General features: G+C 52.6%; 1 protein-coding gene across 4 annotated transcripts in view; it reads right to left on the bottom strand.

Moving 5' to 3' along the window:
• Positions 1–965: 965 nt before the first annotated feature.
• Positions 966–25,915, bottom strand: part of XRCC4 (X-ray repair cross complementing 4) — a 56,527-nt gene continuing 31,577 nt past the window's right edge. For 3 of the 4 annotated variants that reach the window (XM_078854849.1, XM_078854852.1, XM_078854850.1), the window contains exons 8-9: positions 6,180–6,331; positions 966–4,910 (exon numbers count right to left, since the gene is read on the bottom strand). In XM_078854849.1, the coding sequence (XP_078710975.1) occupies positions 6,196–6,331 (136 nt within the window). In that variant the 3' untranslated portion in view covers positions 966–4,910; positions 6,180–6,195. The remainder of the gene's footprint in view (positions 4,911–6,179; positions 6,332–25,915) is intronic. The other variant, XM_078854851.1, reaches the window with a different exon arrangement.

Genomic DNA, 25,915 nt, shown 5'->3' with positions numbered 1-25,915 from the left:
ATCGGTTGGAACAAGCCTTAAAATAAACGAGTTAACCCCATGTTAGTTGTTGGAATAAATATAACCCTGTGTGTCCTGACCTTTGGCCCACCTTGTACAGCCTGTATATTGAACTTCCTTCGCCCATCGTATACGTAGCCGACCGTGCTAATCGGAGGCGCGGGGAAAGGACAACAATCTATGGGTCTCTGTGTGAGTCTGTGTGTGTGTTGACCTTCCTTCGCACGGCGTACTTTGCCAACCGTGTTAAGAAACGAGTTTTCAACCGAGATTTTAAAGTGCATTGCTCCAGCGGCTTCCTAATATCGGAAGTACACGCAGGGCATGTGGGAAGGTACACCACCTAGTGTAGATAACGGGCAATTAAAGGGTAATGAGAAGTCGTTCTACGAAGGCATCTTCCAGAAGATGATCTCAGATACAAGGTCGTTGGAACGTGCGAGGCCGATTCAAGTGACCCGTGGGGTAGTTTAGTTATTTTGATGACGTCCACTGAACAGATGGAGCGACGACACTTCCGGCAGCGACAATTCCAGGACATTTATTGATCTCATCACGTCATTCTGATTACACAATTAGGATACGACGATAACAGTCATCATCAGCAGCCATGATCTCCCCATAAGTCCTCCGCAAGCCGTCGCCAACCCCTCACGGTCAAGCCTCGATGCAACGCTCCATATCCAGCCGCTGCACCGCGGGAACCGATCTCGTGGTGGTTCCATCTCCTTGGTGAAGGACAGTCTCCGGCGTGGTGATTCCCTCCGCTGTGACAGAGGTCGTGTCGCGTAACGGCGGGGAGGGGGGGGGGAGAGCAGCAGGTGTGGGGCAGCAGCGGTGGTGGTGGTGGGAAAACTTTGCTAATTTATTGGGTTTGTAAGAAATGGCGCTCGGCACCGCAACCCAAGTTCGGGCAGCCCCCCCCCCCCCAACGGCCCCCTCCCGCCGCAGCCCCCCAACCCCCAGCCTCACAGAGCACTTGGCCACGAAGTCCAGCAGCAGCAGCAGCGGCGGCAGCGGCGGCGAGCATCGCACACCTTTCCTCCTCCCCCGGCTCCTTCTCCAACCACCGCCACCACCTCCTGCAGCCGCAGCCGCACACCCCCCGGATCCAACCCCAGCGGGCCGGCCTAACAACGGTGCTCTTTGTCCACCTCATTACCACTTACTGGAACAACATTCAAAACGCACTTTTTCTCTCTCCCTGCCGTGGCCCGGTTCCCCCCCTCCCCGCCCTGCCCAGACAGGCGCGTTCACGAGAGCAGGGCGCACAAAGCGAAACTGAGTAGCGTGGATCGCGCAGTCACCGAACCCACAGTGACGCACGGTACACACGCGAACAATGTTGCATCGCTCAAAGCCAACGCCGGTGAGGATTATCTGAACCGGTCCTGGGCCTCCCCTAGGTCGACTTAGCCTCAAATTGAGTACCTGGTGCGGTGTGTCGTAAACATCGCCACGAGGGAGACAAAGGCAGCCAGGCGTGGTGTTGGCCACCCACCTCCTCGTGTGCCGTGCCGGCCTTCATAGGTGCTTGTTTCAACAGTCTGTTAAGGCTATACGGAGGATCTTTGTGTATGAGAGAGCTGCCTACCGAATAGCGCACACAGTACGCACAGTACACGCACAGTACACACACAGTACACACACAGTATGCACGCAGGACACAGTACACACACACAATGGTTGTCCCACGTCCGACCGCATAGCCGCATGAGTGAATTCAAACCGTATGTCGCGAACCTTTGGAGGGGTGGGGGGGGAAGTAGGTGAGTTGCATATACAGCGTGAAATCGCACAAACCGAATCCGCAGAAAGCGAGGGAAACATGTACGGAACTTTTAATAGGATAGGTTGTCGTGTTTTTTTGGTTTTAGGTCGACGCGATAATCAGATCAATTTTCTTCCCCGACGGAAATCATGCGCGAAACTCTGCGATACGTTCCGTCGTCCGATGATGAGAACACAGGGAAGGTGAATTTGTTGAGCTTCATGAGGCTCGTGGGAGCAAGTGCTGTTTGTGAGCACCTATTAATAAACATTTGCTGTGCTCACACACCATGGGTCTCCCTTGTAAAATAGGCGGGCAACTGCCTAAACGGAATCATCCGTGTGACAAATCACGGTGGCTAGGAGATGTTAACTACCTCGCCTGGTATGCAGGAGGTCGTGGGTTCGTCTCTCTCTCTCTCATCATCACGGTGGCTAGGAGATGTTAACTACCTCGCCTGGTATGCAGGAGGTCGTGGGTTCGTCTCTCTCTCATCATCACGGTGGCTAGGAGATGTTAACTACCTCGCCTGGTATGCAGGAGGTCGTGGGTTCGTCTCTCTCTCTCATCATCACGGTGGCTAGGAGATGTTAACTACCTCGCCTGGTATGCAGGAGGTCGTGGGTTCGTCTCTCTCTCTCATCATCACGGTGGCTAGGAGATGTTAACTACCTCGCCTGGTATGCAGGAGGTCGTGGGTTCGATCCCGACTCTGACCCCTGTGTATTTGGAGTTTGCATGTTCTCTCGGTTTTTCCCTCCACATTTAGAAACATGCGTGTAAGAGTATCTAGCTGCTAAATACATTTCCACGTCATAAGCATACTTCTCGTTAAGCTATCATATTGTGACCAGGCCGCTTCTGACAAAAGCTATAGGGCTCAGTGGGCCTTACCTGGTAAAATAAAAAATAGTTTTAGTTTAGCTTAAGTCCGGCATGGCACACGCGTCAGCGGTTTTGGCCAGCAGTGTTGTAACGAAGTGTCAATTCACCGACTGGTTTCAATTCTGAAAGCTCACGATAACGACGCACTGCATTGCGCGTGTAAGAATCGAGGATTTTCTATTTGTACATGTTGTATTGCGCGATGGGGGTCCATGGGGGAGCCCTGTTGTCACGAGAGGCTGCTACCACTCACCACGATGTAAAAAAACAACAACAATCAACATCGCGACGGATGATTCCTGACCATGATTAATCGCGAGCGTGAGCGGCACGTCAATTGTTGCACCTCTACAAGTGGGCCAGTAATACGGCCAGCAACCTTTGTCTTCCTGGGGCTGATGTTCCCATAATACACCAGCTATGGCGGTTTGGGCTCAGTTCACCTCGGCAATGTCCAGGTCTTGTTCACATACCAACTATTAGCAGCTCGCTCACACCAACAGCAATGTACGGCAGGCGACGGATGACACCGCTGCGAAAGAGACGTTAACCTCGCCACGTGAAGAAAACACGTCAGTTGTGGCCATACCGCCGAAGAAGAAACACGAAAACCGCGCGTCTAATGTCGCGAGAAAGGCAGAGAAATAATTCCGTCTCAGTGTGCGAAATTAGCGGCTTGGTCAAAACTGTTGTGTCAACCCTGGCTCATTAACGTCACGCAGAATGGGCCACGGCCGCCAGTGCTGTGCGACGAACCGTCTCGCGTAGAAGTGAAAGAGACGCACACGCGGGTACGCGCCAGCAGGCCAAGGCAACGCGATGCCAGGGGAGCCACGATGCCAGCGAGCCGCTCGCATTTTAAAAGCCCCTCTCAGTCTGCACGTTCGGCGTGCAGACAAAGGCAATGAGCCCAGTTGGCAGGGCACACGGATCGCCTCTGCCTGTCATTGCGACGCCAGCAATAAGGAAGATTAGCCACGGTGACCTCTGAACTCCTCCACCTCCCCCCTCCCCCCTCCCCTGGGGACACGTGGGGAGCGGCGGTCTGGCGTGCCCTGCCAGCGCAAGTGGAGCGGCACCGCTGCTCAGCGGGGCACGCAGACGCTCAGCCTAGCCAGGTTTGGAGCTGCCCTCGCGTCTACCTCGCGTCTCATCGGTCGGTCGACCTCACCCCTCTCCTATGTCGACCTCACCCCTCTCACCCGTCGACATTGAACCAACTTCTCCTGGAGAAAAGCAAAAACCGCAAAGTAATAATCACAATAACCGTCAGCGAGACCGCGCTCAGACAAACACTGGCTCCTCTCCATCAAGAACAATTTAGTGGGAGGGCAGGTTAAGAACACGTTATTGCTTGCTGACAGATGAACTTTGCCAATTCATTCACCGCGTGCAGTCGGCCGTGCGCGCGCGTGCGTACGTGCGTGTACGCGCGCGTGTACGTGCGCGTGTGCATAAAACGTGGCGCTCCACCAATAAAACCGTACGGCGGTGTTGCCAGATCGCACGGCTCACGGGAGGGCTACGTTGCCCCGGCTTGGACCTCCGGCGGAGAACCGAGACGACGTTCCATCAATCACACGCACGCTCCCGCACGCCCGCATGCACGCACCCTCGCACACACACACGCACGCTCGTTCATTCACGCGCACGCTCCCGCACGCACGCACCCTCGCACACACACACGCACGCTCGTTCGTTCACGCGCACACTTTCCGCACGCACGCACACTCGCACACACGCACCCTCGTTCGTTCACACAAACACACAGAGAGGTTGATCCGGTCGGCCGACGGGAAACAAAACGTCGCTCGCCCGCTGGCCGTGCGGCAAGGCCGAAGGCAGCGTGCGCTCTACCGACCCCCCCCCCCCCCGACCGCCACCCACGGGCACCATTTGGTACGCGAACCCGGAGAAGGGAGCCTTCGGCGGGGGAGACATGAAGAGGCGGTAGGCGGTGTGGGTGGGGAAACATATAAAGGGACAACCTCATTCAGACACCCGTGCCAAGAACCCCAGTCAGACCCCCCACAAGGGTGCCCCCCCCCGCCCGCCCGCCACCCTTCGTGTCTTCTCCCGTCGCCGTAGCCCTCAGCCGGCTACCTGCCGGCGACGATGGCGATGGACGGGCGCTGGCGCGCGCTCCCGAGGGCCGCCGTCACCCGAGCGGCTGAACACCCGCGCCGCCGCCCAACACTCCTCTTGGGGGGCTGCGGAGAGACGTGGGCGCACACGTGGGGGGAGCTGGAGGGGGCTGGGGGAGCGTAGGGGAGGGACGCCGGGGGAGGGGCACATGGTCACAGCGGAGGCAGAAGACAAACGATTCACACACGGAGTTCGCTGGTGGCCGTGCCTGACAGAAACATGACTCACGACAAAACATATTCTCTTCATATGTAAACATGCCAAACTGCACCCGCGGGAGTGCACGTAAAGTATGTAACTGTGGATACCAATGTTTAATCGTTGAATTGCAGACGTGTGATTCTGACGCTGATTGAAGGGCTTCGTTGTTGGTCACGGTGGGCGGGGCGGAGTGGGGGATTTTTTTGACCATACTTCACCATCATGGTTCTGAGCGGGTTGGTGAAGGGAGAGCCCCAGGACCTGTTCAGGCAGCAGCTGTCGATGATGTTAGCCGTGTCCGGGTGTCAAACTCGGGTCGCCAGGTCGGTGGCGCAGTGCGTGAACCACTGCGCCACCCCTCCTCACCCCCCGAGAGTTACATTCACGTACGTGGAGGGGAGTTGGGCTAACGATCGTGGCAGCCAAAGGAGAAAACGGTGTGTGGGGGGAGTCCTTCATCCAGCAGTGGATAGCTCATTGGCGATGGTCATTAGATAGGCGAGTGGTGGTATAGCGATCATCCCACTGCCTTACGAACCCAGTCGTCAGTGTTGGTAATTTATCGCGGCTTGTGGCATTTGTAGATATACTCAGACGCTAAGTGGACACCTGGCACTATGCGTGAACATCCGCAGCGAGAGGGGGCAGGTGTTGTGCCGACTCCACCACCACCGCCGTCACTGCCACCACCACCACCGCCACCTTGTGCCTCACGCCGGCCTTAATAGGTGCTCGCTAACAGCACCACGGCTCAGCCAGCAGAATTACATTTACCTTGCGTCTCGCAATCTACGTCGCCCCCCCCCACCCCGCCGGCTGTACACACCCCTAACAAACCGCTACCCCTCCGACGCGAGGCTCGCAAAGAGGAATGTCGCCGCGCAGCTCGAACGTTACGAGCTCTTTCGTTCGACCCCAAATTCATCATCGCCATCATCGTCGTCGTCATCATCATAATCGTCGTCTGCACCACCGACCCCAAAAAAAGAAAATAAACCAAGCGGGCGCCAATGGTAACTCGCGGCAAAACACCGGCGTGCACACTAATGCAAGGAACCCGACACGTCTTAGCGGGGCCGCGCGTTGCTATTACGTGGGCGTTACAGATATGCCAAGCGTTTCCGAGGGCTTGGCTTTTAAGAGGCGAGATTTAAACCTGAAGGCCATCATCGCTCACCGTCGCTCGGGCGCGCCTAGAAGTCATACAGCTGCTCCAAGGTGTCGCCGCTGTTCCCGCCGCCGCCGCCGCCACGTACGGCCTTCCGGAGGCTCTGGCGGGATGCGGTGGTGGGCTCCGGTTGAGCCGCGCCCCTACGGGTCGGCCTGGACCTACGGGGGGGGTCGGAGGGTGGATGGGGAGGGGGGGAGGTTGGGGGGAAAGGGCAGCGGGCGAGTTCAGAAGGACGCGTAAAGAGTCACCGCCCCCACGCCGAGTCGAGTGTGGGAACGCTCGCCGAGAGCGTGTGGCAGCATCCAACCTCGAGCGCCAACCCCTGGCTAGGGGGCCCTCCTGGCAAAGCCCCCCCAATCGAACCCCCTTCCTCGGGGGCCCTCCTGGCAAAGCTCCCCCGAGCGAGCCCCCTTCTGAGATTTTCCTACTGGAAAAGCCCCGAAAGGGAGCTCCATTCCGAGTGGTCATTTTGAAATTCCACATTCCTATGGTGGGTGCCAGTCTCTACGTAGTATGACCGCTGTTGGCGGGTAACACAGTTAACGCTCCATTCTGGTTTGGTGGCACCATGGTTTAGAAATTGCGACCCACTGTTTGGGAGGTCGCAAAATTATACCCTTGCTAGGGGTCAACTCATGTCTTCATTCCTCCAGCAATAGGCTTGCTTGACCATATTTCACCATCCAGGTCGAGGCGACTGGTGAAGTGGGAGGTGGCGGAGTGTGTGTTGGCCCAAGACCGGTTCAGATTTCACTCATCACTGCCGTCAGGAATGGCTGGGAATCAAACTCAGGTTGCCAGGTTCGTAAAACGGTACACCAACCAAATACGCCACCGCCACACCCATTACCCGTACACATGAGCTCATTATTTTCCATGCTAAATCACACGTGAATCACTCTCTGACTTACGTGCTGCGTATAGCTTTGTAACAACAGAGCAAATCATTCATTTGCCGATTAAAACCAGTGGTACAATTGCACACGCACACACACACACACGGAGCAGCAGATCGGTTCTGTTTCACTCTTACAACTGAACCCCTCGGGCCCTCTGGAAGTGACGCGCGCAATCGCGCAGCGGATTATTTTTCTAAAATCCACGTTCGCTGTGAGGAACACGCATCGCCCGGTGAGCCCAACACACGCCGCGCGTCGTTTCGGATAAGTCATGTGATCAAGAACGCTCGCTCGCGATTGGCCTCCTCGCTGCCATGCCCGCCTCGTGCCATATTGCCTGGCGAAAGCGGCTACCGGTGATGTGGCATGCCGGGAACCAATTTTAAGTTAATGGGGTGGGGGGGGGGCAGGGGATAAAGACGAGCTGAGGCCGGCCCATGTGAAGTATCAGACGAGGCACGCGAATACCAACTCACTGAGGGGGCCCAAAGGGCGCCTCGGTGGCAAGATGTTAACGACCTCGCCTGGTATACAGGAGCGCGTGGGTTCAATCCCAACCCCTGACGCCTGTATATTTGGAGATTGCATGCTCTCTCTCCCCATGCACGCGTGGATTTTTCTCCGGGTACTCCAGTTTTTCCCTCCACATTTAGAATCGACATCACGTGTTAAAGAGTATTTGGCTGATACGGATGTCCACGTGATAAGCCGCTTCGTTGAGCTATTATTTGTGGCCAGGTCACTTCTGATAAAGAGCTACGTAGCTCAATGGGCCTTCCTGGTAAAACAAATAAAAAATACTTTATCGTAGTTTATGTGTCTTGTATGTGCTGCCGCCCACAGCGTAAAAAAATACGTGCAATCGCCCCACGCCTTGCGATGAACCCACGCCGTGCGGGAGACGACGCATGCTACGTTCACTCTCTCGCGGTCTCCCCAACCACGCTACAGCCGGGAAGCGGTGGGGGGGGGCGCTATGTCAGAAGTGCAGAGCTCAGTCTCCGCGAAAATAAACAAGGCCGAGCGGAACAAAGAGGGGGAAAAAGGACGGGCACGACGAGGAGTGAGGGAGAACGGTCGAACAGCGGTGCACAAACTGGATTTCGAGATGACAAAAAAATGCAATAATACAGAAACTAAATTAAAATACAAACGGCGCAGCAGCAGCAGCAGCAGCAACAGCGAAGTGCTGCCAGCGACGGCGGGCGGGCGGGGGTAAGGAGGTAAAAGTTTGTTGACGGAGTTGTCCCTCCCCGCACCATCGATTAGCACGGTTGGCTACATACGGTGCGAAAGAAGTTCAACGTACGTACGTACAAAATGTTCGGCCGCTGCTGCTGCCGCTGCCAGCGGGCACGTTTGGGGATTTATTCTCGCGCATTGGCTCGCTCGTGCGATAATCTCAACGCGCCAAGTAAACACCACCTCGGAGGCCGCCAGTGAAATTACATCAGCACCCCCCCCGAAGCTCGCGAGCGATGGGTTATTGTTTTTTTCTCTTTCTCGTCGTTGTTCACACACTCGCTCAAGGCCCGTTCCGCGTCCCGCCTGACGCCGGGGGTGCGGGAGCCTGTCTCCGAGCGAGTTGATTCGATTTGCGTTGTCGGGGTCTCTCCCCCAAGCCGAGTTTGCCGCCGCGGCGATGCCGGCGGCTGTTACGGTGCCGGCGGCGGCGGCAGTAGCCGTCCGTCAATATTTAGAAATGAGATCAATTTATATTTTTTTACACCGCAAATAAAACAAATTCAAGTTGGCGTCTAAAGACTGCGACGAAGAGTTTCGCAAGAGGCCCACCATCAGCCAACTAGGAGATGCCACACACTGCGGACCGTACGCAGTGTGAACGGTACACGAGGTGGACCGTACACACTATAATAGATGGTAAACACTATAGAGGGCACACACTGCGGACGGTACGCAGTGTCCCATACTGCCCGGGCGCTGGCAACAAACGCCAATGCTCTCACCCTTGTGCGCCGCGTGTGGGCTTGTGAGCGTGCGTGAGGTTCCATAGAACGAATAATTCGGTGGGGTTTATGAGCACTCGCTGGGGCCTCGCTGTGCCAGCTCCTGCCGTTTGCAACTCCGTGAACAAGACGGGAACTGACCTACCGCTTGGCCACACCACACGTACAAAGACAAAGGTACCCCCCGTGTAGCCTAAACAGACTTTTATGGGGCAAGTGTTGTGCTGTTAGCAAGTGACACCTACGAAGACCGGAACGATAGTCGACGGAGGGGTGGGTGGCTAGCACCGCGCTACAAACCCGGCGACCCGAGTTCGATTCCCGCTCATGGCCACCGACAGTAGTGACGATTATCTGAACCAGTCCCGGGCCTCCCCTAGGTCGACTCAGCCTCACATTGATTACCTGGTGCAGTGTGTAAACATCGCCACTGGGGATTGAGACCACACGTACACATACGCACGCACAGCGGGTTGGCAGGAGATGTGGCTAGGGTTGCCACCTGTACTGGTTGTTTCCCCAGGATCGTCCTCTTTTCGGGACAGCTGCTGCGCCGTGGAAGTCTGCAAGCCTTCCCCGGATGGACTATGAGTGGCGGCTGTTATCAGTTGCATCAAACAATTCACCACACAAGACAATGCATGCACATGCAGTTCTTCCCTCTGGCTGTCTTGCGAGATGTTCTTCTTTGCATGACGAGCGACAGTTTCTTAAACTGCAAAGGTGGCAACACGAGGTGTGGCGGGGGAGGAGGTGGGCGGAGGGGGGCAGAGGAAGGAGGGACCGCCAGGGTGGGCTGGCGGGGGGAGGGGCGGTGCAATGGATCGTGGCGGTGTACGATTGTACAAATTATCGTCGCGTCCGCTACGCATCCTCCACACTTGGCGGTGACGTGCGGCGGGTGCTTTCTTTTTGAAGCCGCCCGGCCGAATCGCAAAAGCCAAACCAAATGGCGCAAGGAATGTGATCGATGTCGGGGGGGGGGGGGGGGATCGTCCCGTGCGGAGGATGAGAGGGCAGGAGCGTGACTCGTGGTCAATACGGGCGGACGATCGCACCGGCCGTGCCGTTAAAACACAATTTGACGTTTTGTTATCGACGCGTCGCACGGGCACCAGGAGTGGGAACAAAAGTTTGAATTTCAGAGAGAATTGGAGTCAAGTTACTTTTTGGCTACAACAGTGGTATCTTTGGAGGCAGCTACCATTACTCTTATTATCATCAGCATCACTGGCTCAGTGTGGGCTTGGGTTCACTTGGGCCAATATTCTCGTTCAAATCGTGCTCTGTCACTTTGTTCTCCCGGATTTTTCTGTTTGCGCATAGTCACTTTAAGATGTTTCTTGTTCATGTTTTTGTTTGTTGCGGTTGCACCCGATTCAAGAGCCGAATGGCTCACAGGGCTATACCAAATAAATGAACTGAACTGAAAATTGAATTTTAAATATAGATTGAAAACTCTTTAGAACAGTTTTTTTTATGTTTAGTTTGTTGACCTTCCCCCGCACCTCCGATAAGGACGGTTGGCTATGTACGGCGCGAAAGAAATTCAACATACATACAAGGTTACTTTTTAAGACCGCTTTGATTAATTACTGATTTGATCAATTACTGCTTGCCAAACACTTTGATCAATTACTGTTTGCCAAACACTTTGATCAATTACTGCTTGCCAAAACACTTTGATCAATTACTGCTTGCCAAAACACTTTCTCTGAACAGGCTCAACTTCTCACGGTATAGTATGCCGAATAACCTCAAATTAACGATTGCTTCGTCTCTAGTTTTCACCGTGCTTCACCACCCACGCTGGTGAGTGTGAGTCGGTGACAGCAGGTCGGGGGGCAGGCAGTACCGGTTAGCCACGGCGGGGGAATCGAACTTGGGTCGCCGGGTTCGTAGTGCAGCACAGCGCAGTGCGCCACCGCCCCACCCCACGCATAACCACGACCCCGACCCTCGTTAGAGCAGCGAAAAGCTGGCGCGATGACGCACGGCGTGGCAATTTAACTTTCTGGAGAAAGTAAAATGGTCCACTCGGGCCGGGCCGACAGGGGCCAATGTCGCTCCCTAGGCCACGTCCTCGGCCCCCCCTCTTTCCACTCCCCCCCCCCCGTGCCTCTCACCCCCCCACCGATGTGCAATCCAGATGCCGCCACTCCCGATCTCCTCGATCATCTTACTGGCTCCTCGAGCTGCCCCCCGCCCCCCGCCCGCCTCCCACCCGCCTCCCACCCATCACCACCCCGTCGCTGCATTATTCATCTCCGCCCGGTCCCGTTGCGCAAATTCACGCCGCCGTGCGTCACGCTGTTCGGTCCGCTCGCTGCGCGTCTCCCATCTCGAGGGGCAAATGCGAGGCAGCGGGGCGAATCGATCTTTTATCCTTAGGCATTGTAACATTTCTGCCAGAGGTAATGCAATAATAGAAGCTTTGCGAATTCGCTAAAGCTTCAGCTGAGTCACTCTTTATTGTTTGGGGGTTAAAAAACAGAAAGGGTCCCCCCCCCCACGCTTGCAATGGTTTGGAAAGAACGAGACTACATTTTGTTGTCCTTCGCCCGCACCTCCGATTAGCATGGTTGGCTACGTACGGTGCGAAAAAAGTTCAACGTACGCACATAATTCGTCGCCTGTACTCGGCCGCACCTCTTCGACACAGACGATTCCGCGGTTCCGAGTCGACGGAAAATGCGAGCCGTGTGATAAGTTGCACGACGGCGAGCGTGAAAGTAAGCGGGCTTGGGCAGGGCAACGTCGCGAGAAGGGATGATGGACGATGACGACGACGACCGTCTAGAACGGTTCACGGAGCGGCAGCCAAGGAACGGAACGCGTTCGAGAGGGCTTCCCCCGAGAAGGCGGAGCGACGATGAGATCAGTTTGAGTGCAGGTACCGGGTGGATTGTTGCATCGTAGGCTTTTGTGAGATGTGGCGGTGGCAGGGCGGTGGCCGCTGATGGGGAGGCCTACATGCAGCAGTGGATTGATCATAGGTGATGATGACGATTATAGTAGTAGCAGAAGTTTTTTGTGATGGAGAGCTCCGAAGGGACACCGCATTTGACATGCTGCTGACAGCACCACTGGAATAAAGTTGGAGAGGAGAAGGGGAAAAAAGGGACAAAGATGTACTGCACAGGTTGTTGGCGATGCCTGCTCATGTATGTCGTATGGAATATATACTATAACTCCTGCAAGCCTCTATGGGCTGCTACACTCATCCACCAAAACAATATGAAGAGAATCAAATCATGGATTGAATCGCGAACCTGAATAGCGACAAGTTCATCGCGTCAGGCGAGTGGGGAAGCATCGAGCCTCTAATCTATGGGACAAGGACTTCATATTTCACTTTGCATGTTCCTTTAAACACACACGCGCACCCCACCACTCATTCTGGACAGCGGCTGACAGACCACAGCTGCATACGTAGAGGACACGGGATGAGGCAGGATTTAGGGGTTGTAGGAGGTTCAGCCAAGGAGAAAAAAAAACCCAAACCATAAGCTTTTGGGACGCGAGGAAGAAGGGCAGGGAGAGAATCGCGGAGCGAAGCGAAGCCAATTGTCGCCGGACAACACGGACGAACAGCCGGAGCACGGCGTGGAGCGACCTCAGTAGGATCCGCGGATTTGTTGGCCTTGCGTCGGACACACACGTGCTGCAGCCTCTCAGTGATCAAAGGCCGCGTGGCCTTGTTTAAAAACGGACATCTGGGCAGTGTCAAAAGGATGGCCGTGCGTGCACGCGCGCGCGCGCATACGCGCGTGCGCACACACACACACACACCCACGTGCCCACACTTAGAGCTAATAGGGCAGCACATGGCGCGCGACGGTGAACTTGGAACCCCGGCCCTCATTACGATCATCATTATAAATCACCGCCAAAATGACTGTGGAAGTCGCTCGGCACCTTGAACGCAGAGAGCAGAACGCCGGCCATTTCCCCGAGTGTGATCGGCGAGTCAGTTTTTTGTAGTTTAGCTGTGTACGTGCACGCACGTGCGTGTGTAAGCGTGTAGGTGTGCGTGCATGCACCGTGTTTTTACTGCGCTTGCTGTCTCTTCTGGGGTTTTTTTTTTCTTGTCTCCGAATGAAATGTTTGCCCAGCCTGCTTGCGGTTGAGAGTAGGTGTATTTTCACGTGGTTGAACATAAATATAAATACATTCAGAAACCGATTCTCTAAAATAGTCGCATTTTCAATGATCTGTCGGCGTGCGCCCACCCACCCACGCGTGCGGAGGAGACGTCTCCACTTTTTAATACCGAAGGCATATATTTTTTATAGCGAGCGTCTTTCCCACCCTTCAAGGGCACCGTGAACACTTTAATCTTTTCAAAGTCAATTCGCCAGGGGTGTCTCTCTCGGGACACGACGGGGGGGGGGGGGGGGGGGCGGTGGGGAGGAAAGGCCCAGGACCTCATAAACGTCCAACGGAGGCACACGATTGAACCAAAGTTTTCCGGGTTCGTGAATCGACCCCAGAGAGGAAGAGAAGGAGAGGAAAGCGCGCGCGCATTCACGCTTTGTGCGCTTTCGTCAATTCCGCCCGAATAAAATAAAAAGCAACGACGCCTTTTTATTTTCTCCGTTGGCCGCGATTGCTTTTACAGATTTTCTCAGATTGGCAACAGCGATGGGAAGACGATGACCCGCGGGAAAATATGGACTGCGTTTCCCAGAAAGTGGCTCAACGTTTCACACAATGTGTTGCAGATTTCTCTTTTTTTTGTTGTCTCCCGACGTGATAAACATTAATACCGCAGGCATAAATTAAAACAAGTTCCACTCCATGAGTGCGCTACAATTCCACACTGCCGAGGTTACACTGATGCCATAAAATTCACCAAGCCTGTTTACTGGCACCTCTTGCTCCCACATGTTTGCACTGTCTTTTTCAATTTGTAGGTATGTATGTGGAACTTCTTTAGCACCGTAGGTAGCCAACCGTTATAATCGGAGGTGAGGGGGAAGGACAACAAACTAGACACAAAAAGGTGTTTTAAAGAAATGAGTTTTCAATCTAGATTTAAAAGTGCATAGCTCCAGTGGCTTCCAAATATCGGAAGAGCATTCCAGACGGCTGCAGCTAGCGCATCTGAAAGCACGTGATGCAGTGACCGCCTTTGTTCAATGGCTAGCAGCCAAAAGCCACTGGGAGGATGACCGTTGCTCGCGTGATGGTTTATCCTCCTTGACGAGATCAGCAAGGTACATCACTGTTAGACTAAAATATCAAGCTTACATGCACCGGTACCTGTAACTGTTATGGCGTCTCTTGCTTGAATAACATTTGCACAAATTCGATTCGCATTGTGTTTAATTTACGTCCGTCAAATAAACTGTTAGTTGTGAAATATTCTTTAAGGACCCTGCATTTGTTCTCGACAAAATCGATGTTTTTATCTTTTGTTTTCGTTGTTGCTGCTGTGCCCGCGCACCACGGATCTACCTTTTTATAATAATCAGTGGGCAACTAGCTAAACGGGATCATCCGTGTAACAAATCAAGGGAGCCACGGTGGCGAGATGTTAACTACCTCGTCTGGTATGCAGGAGGTCGTGGATTCGATCCCGATTCGGACACATGTATATTTGAAGTTTGCATGTGTCTCTCCCCATGGTCACGTGAAATTTTCCCCGGGTCCTCCGGTTTTTTCCCTCCACATTTGGAAACATGCGTTTAAGAGTATTGGCTGCTATCAATGTCCACATAAGCCATGTTGTTGAGCTATGATTTGTGGCCAGGTCGCTTCTGAAAAAGAGCTATATAGCTCAGTGGGACTTACCTGGTAAAATAAAAAAAGTTTTAAATAGCTTAAATACATTTTCTTACCGTGGATTTCACACCTGATGATGATTGCTTGTGTTGCATTCGAAACGTCGTGAGAATTTTTGGTTTTATATATATATATTTTAATTATTTCCCTTCTACGTGACTTTACCGAAAGAACCAAGAATATGAATCCCTGCAGTCACGAAAGCTTTAAATCAAAGTTAAAATAAACTCAAACAAGCCCTCTTAGGTAAAAAAAAGAAAGAAAAATACTAAAGAAATCTCAAACAGCAGTTTTCCATCACAGCCAAACAAAAATGTATCTTCATATTTGAATGCTTAACGATGTTTTGCTTCACCAAAATATGCTTGTTTAAATGTCTAATGGTGTTTTTTTATAGTCTGTTGTAAACAAATATGAATAACGTATATTCCATGTTTGCTGAAGTTTCTAGAAGCAATAAACCGTATAAATCTTTTGCGACCCATATTTGAATTAATGTCATTTTCTTTTCACAGCAATTTTTGAATCTAGTCGCCCTTCCAAAAGACATGGAGCAGGGCCTTGCGCCTGCCAAGTTTTTGGCATAAAACAGCGAAGTCCGCAGAAGACTGCGTGACAAAGGCTGGCCATATCACACCGTACACTGGTGCAGAAGGACTTTCTTGGTGTCAAATTACTTTTTCTTTTATCAAACACCGCTGGCACAATTGATTTCCCAATCAAACATCAAACATGTCGGTCAAATAACTCTCTTCGAAAAAACCCTTACAGTCTCAATTGGCTCTCACCTGGGCGGAAATAAAAAGGTACGAATGAACGATTTACGGGCACAGCGGAGGACAATTACAAGCCAGCCGAGAACCCCCCCCCCCCACTGTGCATCTCCCTTTGCGCTGTAATTGCGCGTCTGTGAACACTGGACGGCGATGGACCAAATGACAGCTCGACGAAGTTGCTGTCTCCCAACGGACGGACACGCGTCGCCCAACCGGCCCCTGAGTGCTGTCCCCCCCTCCTCCTCCTCTTCTCTCTGTCTCTCTGTGATCTCTCCCTCCGGTGAGCGAAGCTGCCTGCTGCCGCCCAGCGCCGGGGGCGGAGGCATTTTTATGGCCGGGCCCTGGCGCACTAATGAGCTTCCTGCCGCGAATAAAAAATTACAACTCGATGGCTTCCGACGCTGGAGCCGGAGCCGCAGCGGGGTTATCGGCGACGAGAGCGGGGCATGTTCAGCGACGCGGTTACGCGCGGCCCTTCGGATTCAACCTCCGAGACCTCTCGTGACGGTGTCCCATTAATTGCGGGACCGTTAAAAGATTCGTGGGCGTGGGTTTTTCTGTTTTTTTTTTATGAATTACTTCCTTTGTTCAGAGAAAGTTACCTCCTAATGAAGACCAGCCTCGTGGTCAATTTACAGACGGCCGTTTGATAGGGCCGACACGTATGGCTCACGGGCCATAAATCTCTGTCTCTGGCCATGTGGCCTTTATTCTCCTGTTATGCGTGGCGATACGCTCTTAATTTGAGAGGGTATTCGTGACGCGAGGAAGAACGCTGGGAACTTGTAAAATGTTTTCACTCGACCCAACGTAATGATTTAGAGAAAATGAAATTCTGCTCGTGCCAACGATCGCCGTGGGACACGACGGTTATCGTGAGCCTCTCACTGCAGGTCTCTCCAGGAGAGCCGGCGCCCATCGCTGCCCATCGCTGCCTTGCGTTTCTGTGCCACGTCTCACAGGCCTCCTGCCGACACAGGGCCCTAATTAACAACACCCCTACTGTTGGACATGAAGAGTCTTCCTACTGCGCCGTTGACACTTGACACCCACTGCTCGAGACCTGGATTTAGCCAAAAGGGACTCATAAAGAAGGGGCTGACCCTGGGCTGCCCTCAAAACCACCACTACCACCACTACCACCACCCTTTCCCCAACCCCCAATCAGATCCCCAACCCGGCCCTTGCTGGGTCTGACCCTTTGGCAGGTTCATGGCTGCCCAGGACCTGCTCCAGGACTATGACCCGTAATCCTGCGGGGAGCGATTGATGGATGATGTATGCCGACCGGACGAGGAGACAAGCTCCATTTGACGTGATGCCTGCTAATCCGTCAAACTACGACGACAGAAGTGGGAATAAATAAATAAATATACAGCTTAAAAGCGCTACGAAAACATCCTCGCTCGATGTAAATCCCTCTGCACCTCCGCCGGCCCTGGCATCTGCCCGTGGGGCAATCGCCATCCGAAGATTTTTTTTATTGGTTTAACACGTATGCTTTCGCGACCAATATTATCCACAATCATTAAGGTTTGTCACGTAAACAAAACGTGCCAATTAGTTACGACTTCAGCACACCGACAACATTAACAATTCGACATTTGCAAAAAGGAATTGCTGGTGGCTCTATTCAACTATTTAACTATCCCAACTGTTGCAGAGGTGGCAAGGTGGCTCAGAGGTGGCCAGATAGGTGAACCGGCACTGTTGAATGCCTGGGTTCGAATCTGGGTAGCCACCTTTTATTCTAAAGTGTAGCAGAGGGTTGATTGTCTCAGCCGAGGTCATCAATGACCGTGAGCAGCAAGAGCAAACGAAACCATGACATTACATTTGATTTTCCCCCCCACTTGATTTGTCAATATTATAGCTCTGAGAATAAACAAAAATATATGCGTAGGTTTGACTGTCGTGCAACAATCTAATGAGCAGACCTTGTGAGAAAAAGAAAGTATGCCCCCCAACTTGAATAGGGTATTTTTTTTTGCCAATATAAAAATTGTGAAATATGAATAAGCTTTACCCTTTTTGGCGATAATTTTGGTTAATTGCCAGAAAGAGTAAAGCCTGCTTGAAGTATTTTTGAAGTATCTTCCGTAGCAATTCTCGACTTGAATTGATGAATCGATTACAACCGTTACCTGCCCGTTAATGCGGATATTTATGGCCAGGAAAAAAAAGTTAACGACTTTTATTCCTTGAATTGCCTTGGCATCGCAAATAACGAGGCGGAGAGTCAGCGGGGACGTGCGACCTCCAGCACACGTGAACCTGAGAGCCTCACGGCCCTCGCAAACCGCAACAGAACGCAAACTCTGGTGTCATCCGTGAAAGATACGAAAATGCGGCGTTAAGAAGGTGACGAGTGTGTGGCCCCACTGCATTGGGGACATGGATAAAGAGTGCAAATCGTGTTAAATTCAGATTGTATGTTGAACTTCTTTTGCACTGTACGCAGCCAACCGTGCTAATCGGAGGTGCTATTATCGCATTCAATTCTGTAAATCCGTTACTGGGAAATGTACGGTATAGAAACACAACGGCAGCTTGTCGCAGACAATATTCCGCCAACGCCACCCTCCCCCCCTCCCTCCCTCCATGAACATATCTTTATCGACTGCCTATGGCGACTGTGATTAATGAAACGCCACTAAATATACAACCACAACATCGCTCACTGGGGGGGAACTTCTTCCTTTAACGTGTGCGCGCGCACACGCACACACACATGTACATGTGTACATGTACATGTGTGTGTGGTGTGTGTGTGTGCACGAGTTTTATAATAACAATACCTTGTCTGTTTTTTTATCCCAATAAGCTGATGCCAGAGTTCTTGGGTGAACTCTGGGTCTCTTTGCGCACATAAATAAGCAATCAAAACTTTACGTCTTTAAAATGAACCTTCCTTAAACAAAGGTGCCTGTGCATAAATTGTCATTCTCCAGTAAACCTTTCAAAAGCGTGCAATTAGAAAAATAATCAGGTTATAACTTTGGCGACACTATGCTACTCAATCTTGATTTGAAGCTTTGCTACTCCGCATCTGTAAATGCCAGGCAGCACGAACAGGTAACGTTTTTTTTTTAAAGCTTCGGATGGTCAGACAGTCCCCGCATCGGACAAGGTTTGAGAATCCCACAGGGTAGGAGGCATTTAAAGCAGGACACAACTCGCCACAGATGTGCGCAATCGCACCCTGGGGGCGCCGAGCGATCCCTCCTCGGTGGATCGGAGCGGTTGGCGAGGGGCCGGTTGGGAGAAAGGAAACCCTTCAAGGTGGCCGAGCTCCCTGCTCGTGTAAGGGCTTCATTGGTCAAGAGACCGACCTTGCGGCACGCGGGGTCGCAGGCGCTACCGGCCCTGAATGCAGCGGTCAGCAAACCTGGCAGCCGCACTCTGCGTCAGCTGCAGGCCGACGGACATCGACTCCCTCCCCCCCCCCCCCCCCGAAAAGCCTCATACCAACATACGGAGGAAAGCATCGCCGGGGCGTAAAATAATCATTCACCTGTGGCCAAATCACCCGCGAGCTAAGCCGAGACCATGCCCGGTGAGTTTGTTGATGGGTGGCCACCGCCAGGGTTTGCCAGGTGGTGTAGGTGTGGGGCTGTGGGGTGTGGCCATGTGATGGTAGTGAATGTTTGGGAGAATCAAAATCTTTCTTTAGAATAGAGGAGTCATTTCTTTAGAACTGCTTCTTGTCGTGTGTTAGTTTGTTGTCCCCCCCCCATCCCGCACCTCCGATTGGCGCTGCTGGCTACGTACGCAAAAGAAGTTCAACATACATGTAGACAATCCGATGAGCGAAAATATATTTTTTCACAGACGTCCAGTATGGGCGGGTCAGCGAATGTCGCGCCTTTTTTTGGGCGTTGGATTTTCTCCCGGTTCTCCGGTTTCTTCCCCGCGTGAAGCCAAACTTCTCACTGATGGAATATGACCAAAAAAATCCAACACAGGATCCTTCTGACAAAAAAAGGTTTGAGAATCGCTGACCCCCCCCCCCCCCCACCACAAACCCACCAATCCAAACTGACCAGCATGGTGAAGGATGGTTAAACAAGCCGGAAACGACCGACACTGGGTGAGGAGGCTTTCATCCCGGAGCCTAAATCTACTGGCTGCAGATGACAGGGGAGAGATGGAGGGAGTCTGGGTGGGGTGGGGGGAGGTAGGGCTTGAACAGGAGGAGGCCAAAGCCACAGATCCTTATTGTGCATTGAGAACTGGGGCCCCAAGGCCACACAAGCTCGACTGCCGCCAATCCTGGGCCAGTACTGCCCCAATTACTGGACACGGCAGAGCCCGGTTCCCAGTAGCCATGGAGACGCAAGCATGCGCGGCTAGTAACAAACGCGGCGGCAGCCCGCGCTGGCAGCCGGCAGTGGACGCACAGAGGCTGCGCATGATTCACCACTGCCGTCATCACCGACAACAACAACACACACAGCCTCCCGTTATTGCAAATGCACGGTAGATGACGACGGTGGGAAATTGATCCCAGCCTGCGGTGGCCGCGCAGCGTACTTGCGGCGCGTGTGGCGCTAACGGAACACAGAGAGCAGTCCCGAGCGAACGAGCGTCGGAGCCGGCCAGCTGCGGCGCGGGCGTGGGGGGGTTTCCCCCCCCCCCTGCCCCCTCCCGGGGTTTTCGCGGTGGGCCAGGAGATCGTTCGCAACGGGAAGGAGGCGACGCTCCTGGGCTCTCGTGCTGCGCGCAACACGGCCGGTGAGGATGCCGTAGGCAGCCAGGCTATCACGGCCACTGCGATTACCATGGCTGCCGTTCCCGTGAGCTTCACTCGTTAAATTCCTCTGCACACGTTGAGGACTCAGTCTTGCAGACGGACTGCCTCGTCCCATCCACACAGTGTTCAACCACTACCACACGTCAGCTTACAACGCATCCCCATTCTGCGTCTACCCATCGCACTGCTCCGCTTTGGAATTCCCTCCCATCGTCACATTTCCCACGTTTTTTTGTTGTTGCATTTCTTGCTCAATTCAAGAGAAACGTGTTGACTCCTTACCAACTCTGCCAAAGGATTACTGTTCGGGCAGATCTCGGGAAGGCGTGTGTCTAATGTGCAACAACGGGCAGGATCTGGCAGAGGCTAGAAAGCGGTGACGAGGCGCGGGTGGCGTCAACAAACCTTGGGCCATGATGACATCATGATTACAACTTTAAAAGTGCTGTTTGTTGCTGGTCGCTTGTCATGTTGGGTCTTTGTTCAGCAGAGGGCCCAACGTGGCGGAGGGTTTGGTAGGGGGTAGGTGGATGCCCGGCCGGTGTTCAGTGGACAGAGACTCCCTCCCTGCCTGCCTGCCGTGTCACCCGACAAGCCGAGCTTCAGCCTGCTCACCAACGGCTGCAGGGAACAACCACGACATTACAAGCGGATTTTTACGTTTCGCTTGGTTCATTCTAACTCTGAGAACAACCGCAAGAATCAATTGCCCAAGATGCAACGGGAAGGGCTATGGGAATTAAACTTGAGGTTCAAGATTGTTTGTGTTTTTACCAGGAGAGAACTCAAGGGACGAGGATCATCTAATGAGCCAGAGCACTGACCTGTGTCACCGGTGCACGGCAGAAGGAGTAGCGGGAGACCGGGGGTACGATAGAGGAATGCGCTGAAGCGAAATGCATGTATGTTTGAACTTCTTTCGCACCCTACGTAGCCAACCGTGCTAATTGAAAGTGAGGATAGTGGATGTGTCGAGGGAGGAGTATATGTACACAGACGCAGGGAATCCGAGCGGTCGACCCCATGCAATATTGGGGACTTTTGGCTGGGAAGAATAAGATTGGTTATGAGATGCGAGGGCTGCGTAGTGTGTACGAAGCTCCGCTGCACACAGAGGCATGCGGAATCTGTCTTTTGTATGTGTAGCAACTATAAATCTGATGTCCGAGTTGAAAAATACGGAGGCTGACTTCAGAGAAGAACGAGCGAATCCCAGTCGTGCCCTGGGAGGTCACCCGCAGTGGACGCGAGCTGACGATGCGTTCCACCGTTTGGGCACGGTTGGCTACGTACGGTGTAAAAGAAGTTCAACGTACACGAACACATACTGACGAGACTGACGAGAACGCCAAGACGGATGCTGGAAACACGAGTCGGTGTTGCCGGAGTTTATGCCACAAACTGTGCGACCCTAGCAGTAACCCCCGATGGCTAACACCGACCCCGATCCTAATGCTAACCATACACCGATGCCAAGGCTAACACGAACCAGAGCACTGTCGAACAGGAACACACAACACAAGGCAATTCCACCATAAACTTAACAAGGCAGAGATTTACGCCAACGCTTGGCCTCGCACTTACGACAATGCAAACACTAACTCTCAAGTCCTAACATAATCCATATCCCCAACATAAACAATAACACTGAACCCAGCTGTAAATCCAATGTAAAACAAAATACCGTCCAAAAGATTCGCGATGAACTTGGCGATAAGTGCAAAGAGCCTGCCCCATCTTGTCAGATCTCGGAAGCTAAGCGGGGTTGAGACTGCATAGCGCTTGCATAGGCGACCGCCAATGCATAAACAGGTTGTTGTAGACTACTTTGGGGCTCCAAGTGGTGGGATGCAGAAGGCTGTGCAACGAGATCTGCTGTTGTACTCCACCCCTATGCTCACCGCCTCCACTAACCTGCACCGACCAGCACGGTGAAATGCGGTCAATTAACCCCTACGGCCCGCACAGCACGGGGAGGCCTCATCCAGCAGTGGATTTGGCAAGGGGCTGTACACATCCATACGAGGGACAATGCAAAGACTACGGTTAACACTGGCGATAACCGTAACGCCAAAGAGCAACACCGAGGTTAACACCGATCTTAATAATCGCCCTTCATCATGTCACCTCTGGATGAATGTCTCCCGATGCCGTGTTGGTCACGGGGTGTTTGTTCCACCATACTTCACCATGCTGGTCAATGCGGCTTGGTGGAAGAGGGGGGGGGGGGGCACCCAAAGCTCGGTTCAGATTTCGCTCGTTGCCGACATCCGAACCGGACGTAACCCCCGCACGTCGTAAGTAAAGTTTCACGGCAACGACGACGACGATGGTGACGACGGTGGTCAACCGTCAATGCCAAGCCTGACCCTCATCATCACCGCAGGCATTCACTCGGCACATTTTGTAACGGCAGGCCTTTTTTCTTTTCTTACAAAGGCTGAGTGATCGCAGTGCGTTCACCAGATACAAGCGGAGGGCTTTGAAGCAATTAACTGGGTTTCCTCCTCTTCCCCCCCCCCACCCCACCTTACACGCCCCCCTCCTCCACCGTTTACAATGGGATAATGTATCGCAGGAGTTGCTTGTAATAATGTAAAGTAATGAGAAACAGCAAGGAGAAGTAACTGCCCGCTAATGCAAACCAAACTTAAAACGAGGGGATGTAGGGAGCCCCGCTAAAAATATATATTGTAAAATTCGAATGCATTTTCCAATAAAGTGTACAACAGCACCGTTCAATAAGAGGTGCCGTGCGTGGGTGTTTTTTTTTACTGACACACTTTTATTGAACTTGCCCTGTTTTTTCAAATGTGGGTCATGGTTTTCTATGCTGACTCACGTGCTGGTTTAGGGGAAGTCACGTGATACGCACCTGTGGCAGTCGCTGCTGCTCGGGGCTGTGTTTAATCGTAAGGGCCACTTTGTCCTCACGAGACAAGCAACTTAAATGAAGTCCAGAATATCACTCGAACTCGGCAGTGGCTGTGATAAAAGGGGAAACAAAAAAAAAACATGGAACTAATTTGTAATTTTAGACCAAATTACGGTTGAATGGGCTGGAGTGGTGTCAAAGTGGCGATCATGTTGTGCGATGAACCCGGTGAACTGCTGTGAACCCAGCGAAATGAGTTTGATTCCTGGCCAAGGCTTACATTGGTGGTGAGGGATATCTGAACTGTTCATCGGCAACTAGCGTGAAGTATGGCTTAACAACCCCCATGATTGACATGGTCTGCGGAGGCTTTCATATCCAGCACTGAATTGACAAAACGCTGAACATCATCATAATTGCATTGCTGAATTACTTGCTTTCCTATCAGGTTTTAGATGCTCTTTCAAGTCTCTGTTCACATACGCAGTCTATTACTTTATTTCCCATGTCTACATTCAAAAAGTCTCTGTAGGTTCTCCCCGAGTTTAAATGAAGTAAAGTTTCTACTTATTCAATGAGTGATTGCAAAAAAACCTAAAAATCCCAAGTGGCCATCACTAAAGAATATATACACACGCACAGACAACGTTCGCTGTTACCATGAACTGGTTGAACCCTGTCACCTCCAACACCACATCACCCCACCTCCCAAAAAAAAACCCTGGCACCCTTACGCCTCTATCACATGGAACTGCACTAACTTTTATTAAATCTCTCTGGAAGCACACACGTGCGCAGCACACACACTCACACAAAGATCCCGCGTACAGCCTTAACAGACTGTAGGGGCAAGTGCTGTTAGCGAGCACCTATGAAGGCCGGAACGGCACACAAGGGGGTGGGTGGCCAACACCAGGCCAGACCACCTTTGTCTCCCTAGTGGAAATGTTTACACACTGTACCAGGTACTCATTCGAGGCTGAGTCGACCTAGGGGATGGCCCAGGGCCGGTTTAGATATACGTCACTGGTGTTGACCGTGAGCAGGAATCGAACCGAGGTGGGCAAGTTCATAACGCAGCGCGCTAACTGCTACACTACCGCACGTACACATGCACACACATACACGCACCCACGGGCATCCCAGCCATGTCAACAAGAGAACGTGCTCGGCAAACCGTGCCCGGTCACACTCCGCGGTGAAAAATCTCCGGCCCCTAAACTCGAGTCCCAGTTCAACGAACGAGGGCGAGAGGTGGAGATGGGAGAGAGAAGTGAGGGAGGGATTTTGAGGGGGTGGCAGGGAGAGCGAGAGGAGAAGGGGAGCGTGGGCGTCATGCAATGGGGGGAGGGTGGCGTGGGACTAGCTCAGGTCAAAGGGACTCCTGCTATGATCAATCTGAAGCAGGCCCCACTTCAGAGATGGGTGGCGGGAAAAGGGGGGGTAGTAGGAGATGATTGGGGGGATAAGGGGGCGGAGAGGGACGGGGTGTTAAGGGAGGGATGGCAGCGGTGGTTGCGAGGGGGGGCCATCGGTCACAAGGGCTGCCCCCCCCCCCCAAGGCTGGAAACAATTATGTCGTGTCTGCGCGGCGTGCAACTCCTCCGAGTGAGCGGCCTCCGCGGACCGATCAGCGATTGGTGATTTTTTTCTTTCGTTTTTTTTTTTTGCGCTCTGGGTTTAATTTTTTTTTGTTTAAACGCCGTGCGTCACGCTGAAATGTATACACAGTGCATTTATTGTAACACTGAAGGGGGGCTTCGCTTGGGGGGGAGAGAACACATACTCGAGAAGAACAGAGGTTTGTTTTTCTTGAACGTTTTTTCCCCTCTCTCCCTTTCTCTCATGCTGCCCCCGCGGCCTGTTTCCAGGTATGGTAGCAGTTTGCTGTCCAAATGTCGCTGTCACCAACGCAGATGCATGTTGCGCGCGCACAATCAATGAGCCCACTGTTGCATCTTTAACGTAATCTCTCCAGCTTTTGGGGGATTCTTTGCTTTTTAAACATGCAGCCATGTAGTAGCTGGTGGGGTTCAGCGTTCGTCGTGCAGAGGTTAGTATACTGCGCCGTGAACCTGGCGACCCGAGTTCGATTCCCGGCCAAGGTGAGAGTGATAACTGAACTTGTCCGAAGGCCCTGTCCCCTGGCTTTAGTGACCCACACTGGACATGTGTGAAAAAGAGCTTCATAGCTCATCGGATTCCTCCAGTATAAATACATATTCTCCTTATTTTTTGGGTCTTTCGGTAAAGTCAAGTAGATAGCTTCAAAGAAAATCACAAAAAACTACGACGTTTCGATGGCAACACAAGAGATTGTCATCATCTTCTCCACCTGATGACGACCGCTTGTGTTGTGATCGAAACGTCGTAGTTTTTGTTATTTTCTTTGAACCAATCTACGTGACTTTACCGAAAGACACAAAGAATATGAATGCCTGCAGTCACGAAAGCTTTAAATCAAGACACATTCTCCTTCTTCTACTTATAAGTATGGTAAAATATTTTTTCGTCCACAATCCATTTTTTCTTTTTCTTATCCTCCTCTTTCTGGTTTCTGCTCTTCTCCTTCCGCTCCCTCTCCCGACCGTCTGTCTCTGTCGCTCTGGACCACAGCTGGGGATCACGAGCATCGTGCGCGATTGCATCGCCCCTTTTGGAGGACGTGTTACCCCCCTCCCCCTT

Source organism: Lampetra fluviatilis, chromosome 3 (genome assembly GCF_964198595.1).
Source record: "Lampetra fluviatilis chromosome 3, kcLamFluv1.1, whole genome shotgun sequence".
Classification (NCBI taxonomy): domain Eukaryota; kingdom Metazoa; phylum Chordata; class Hyperoartia; order Petromyzontiformes; family Petromyzontidae; genus Lampetra; species Lampetra fluviatilis.
This window is presented reverse-complemented; position numbering and strand designations above follow the sequence as displayed.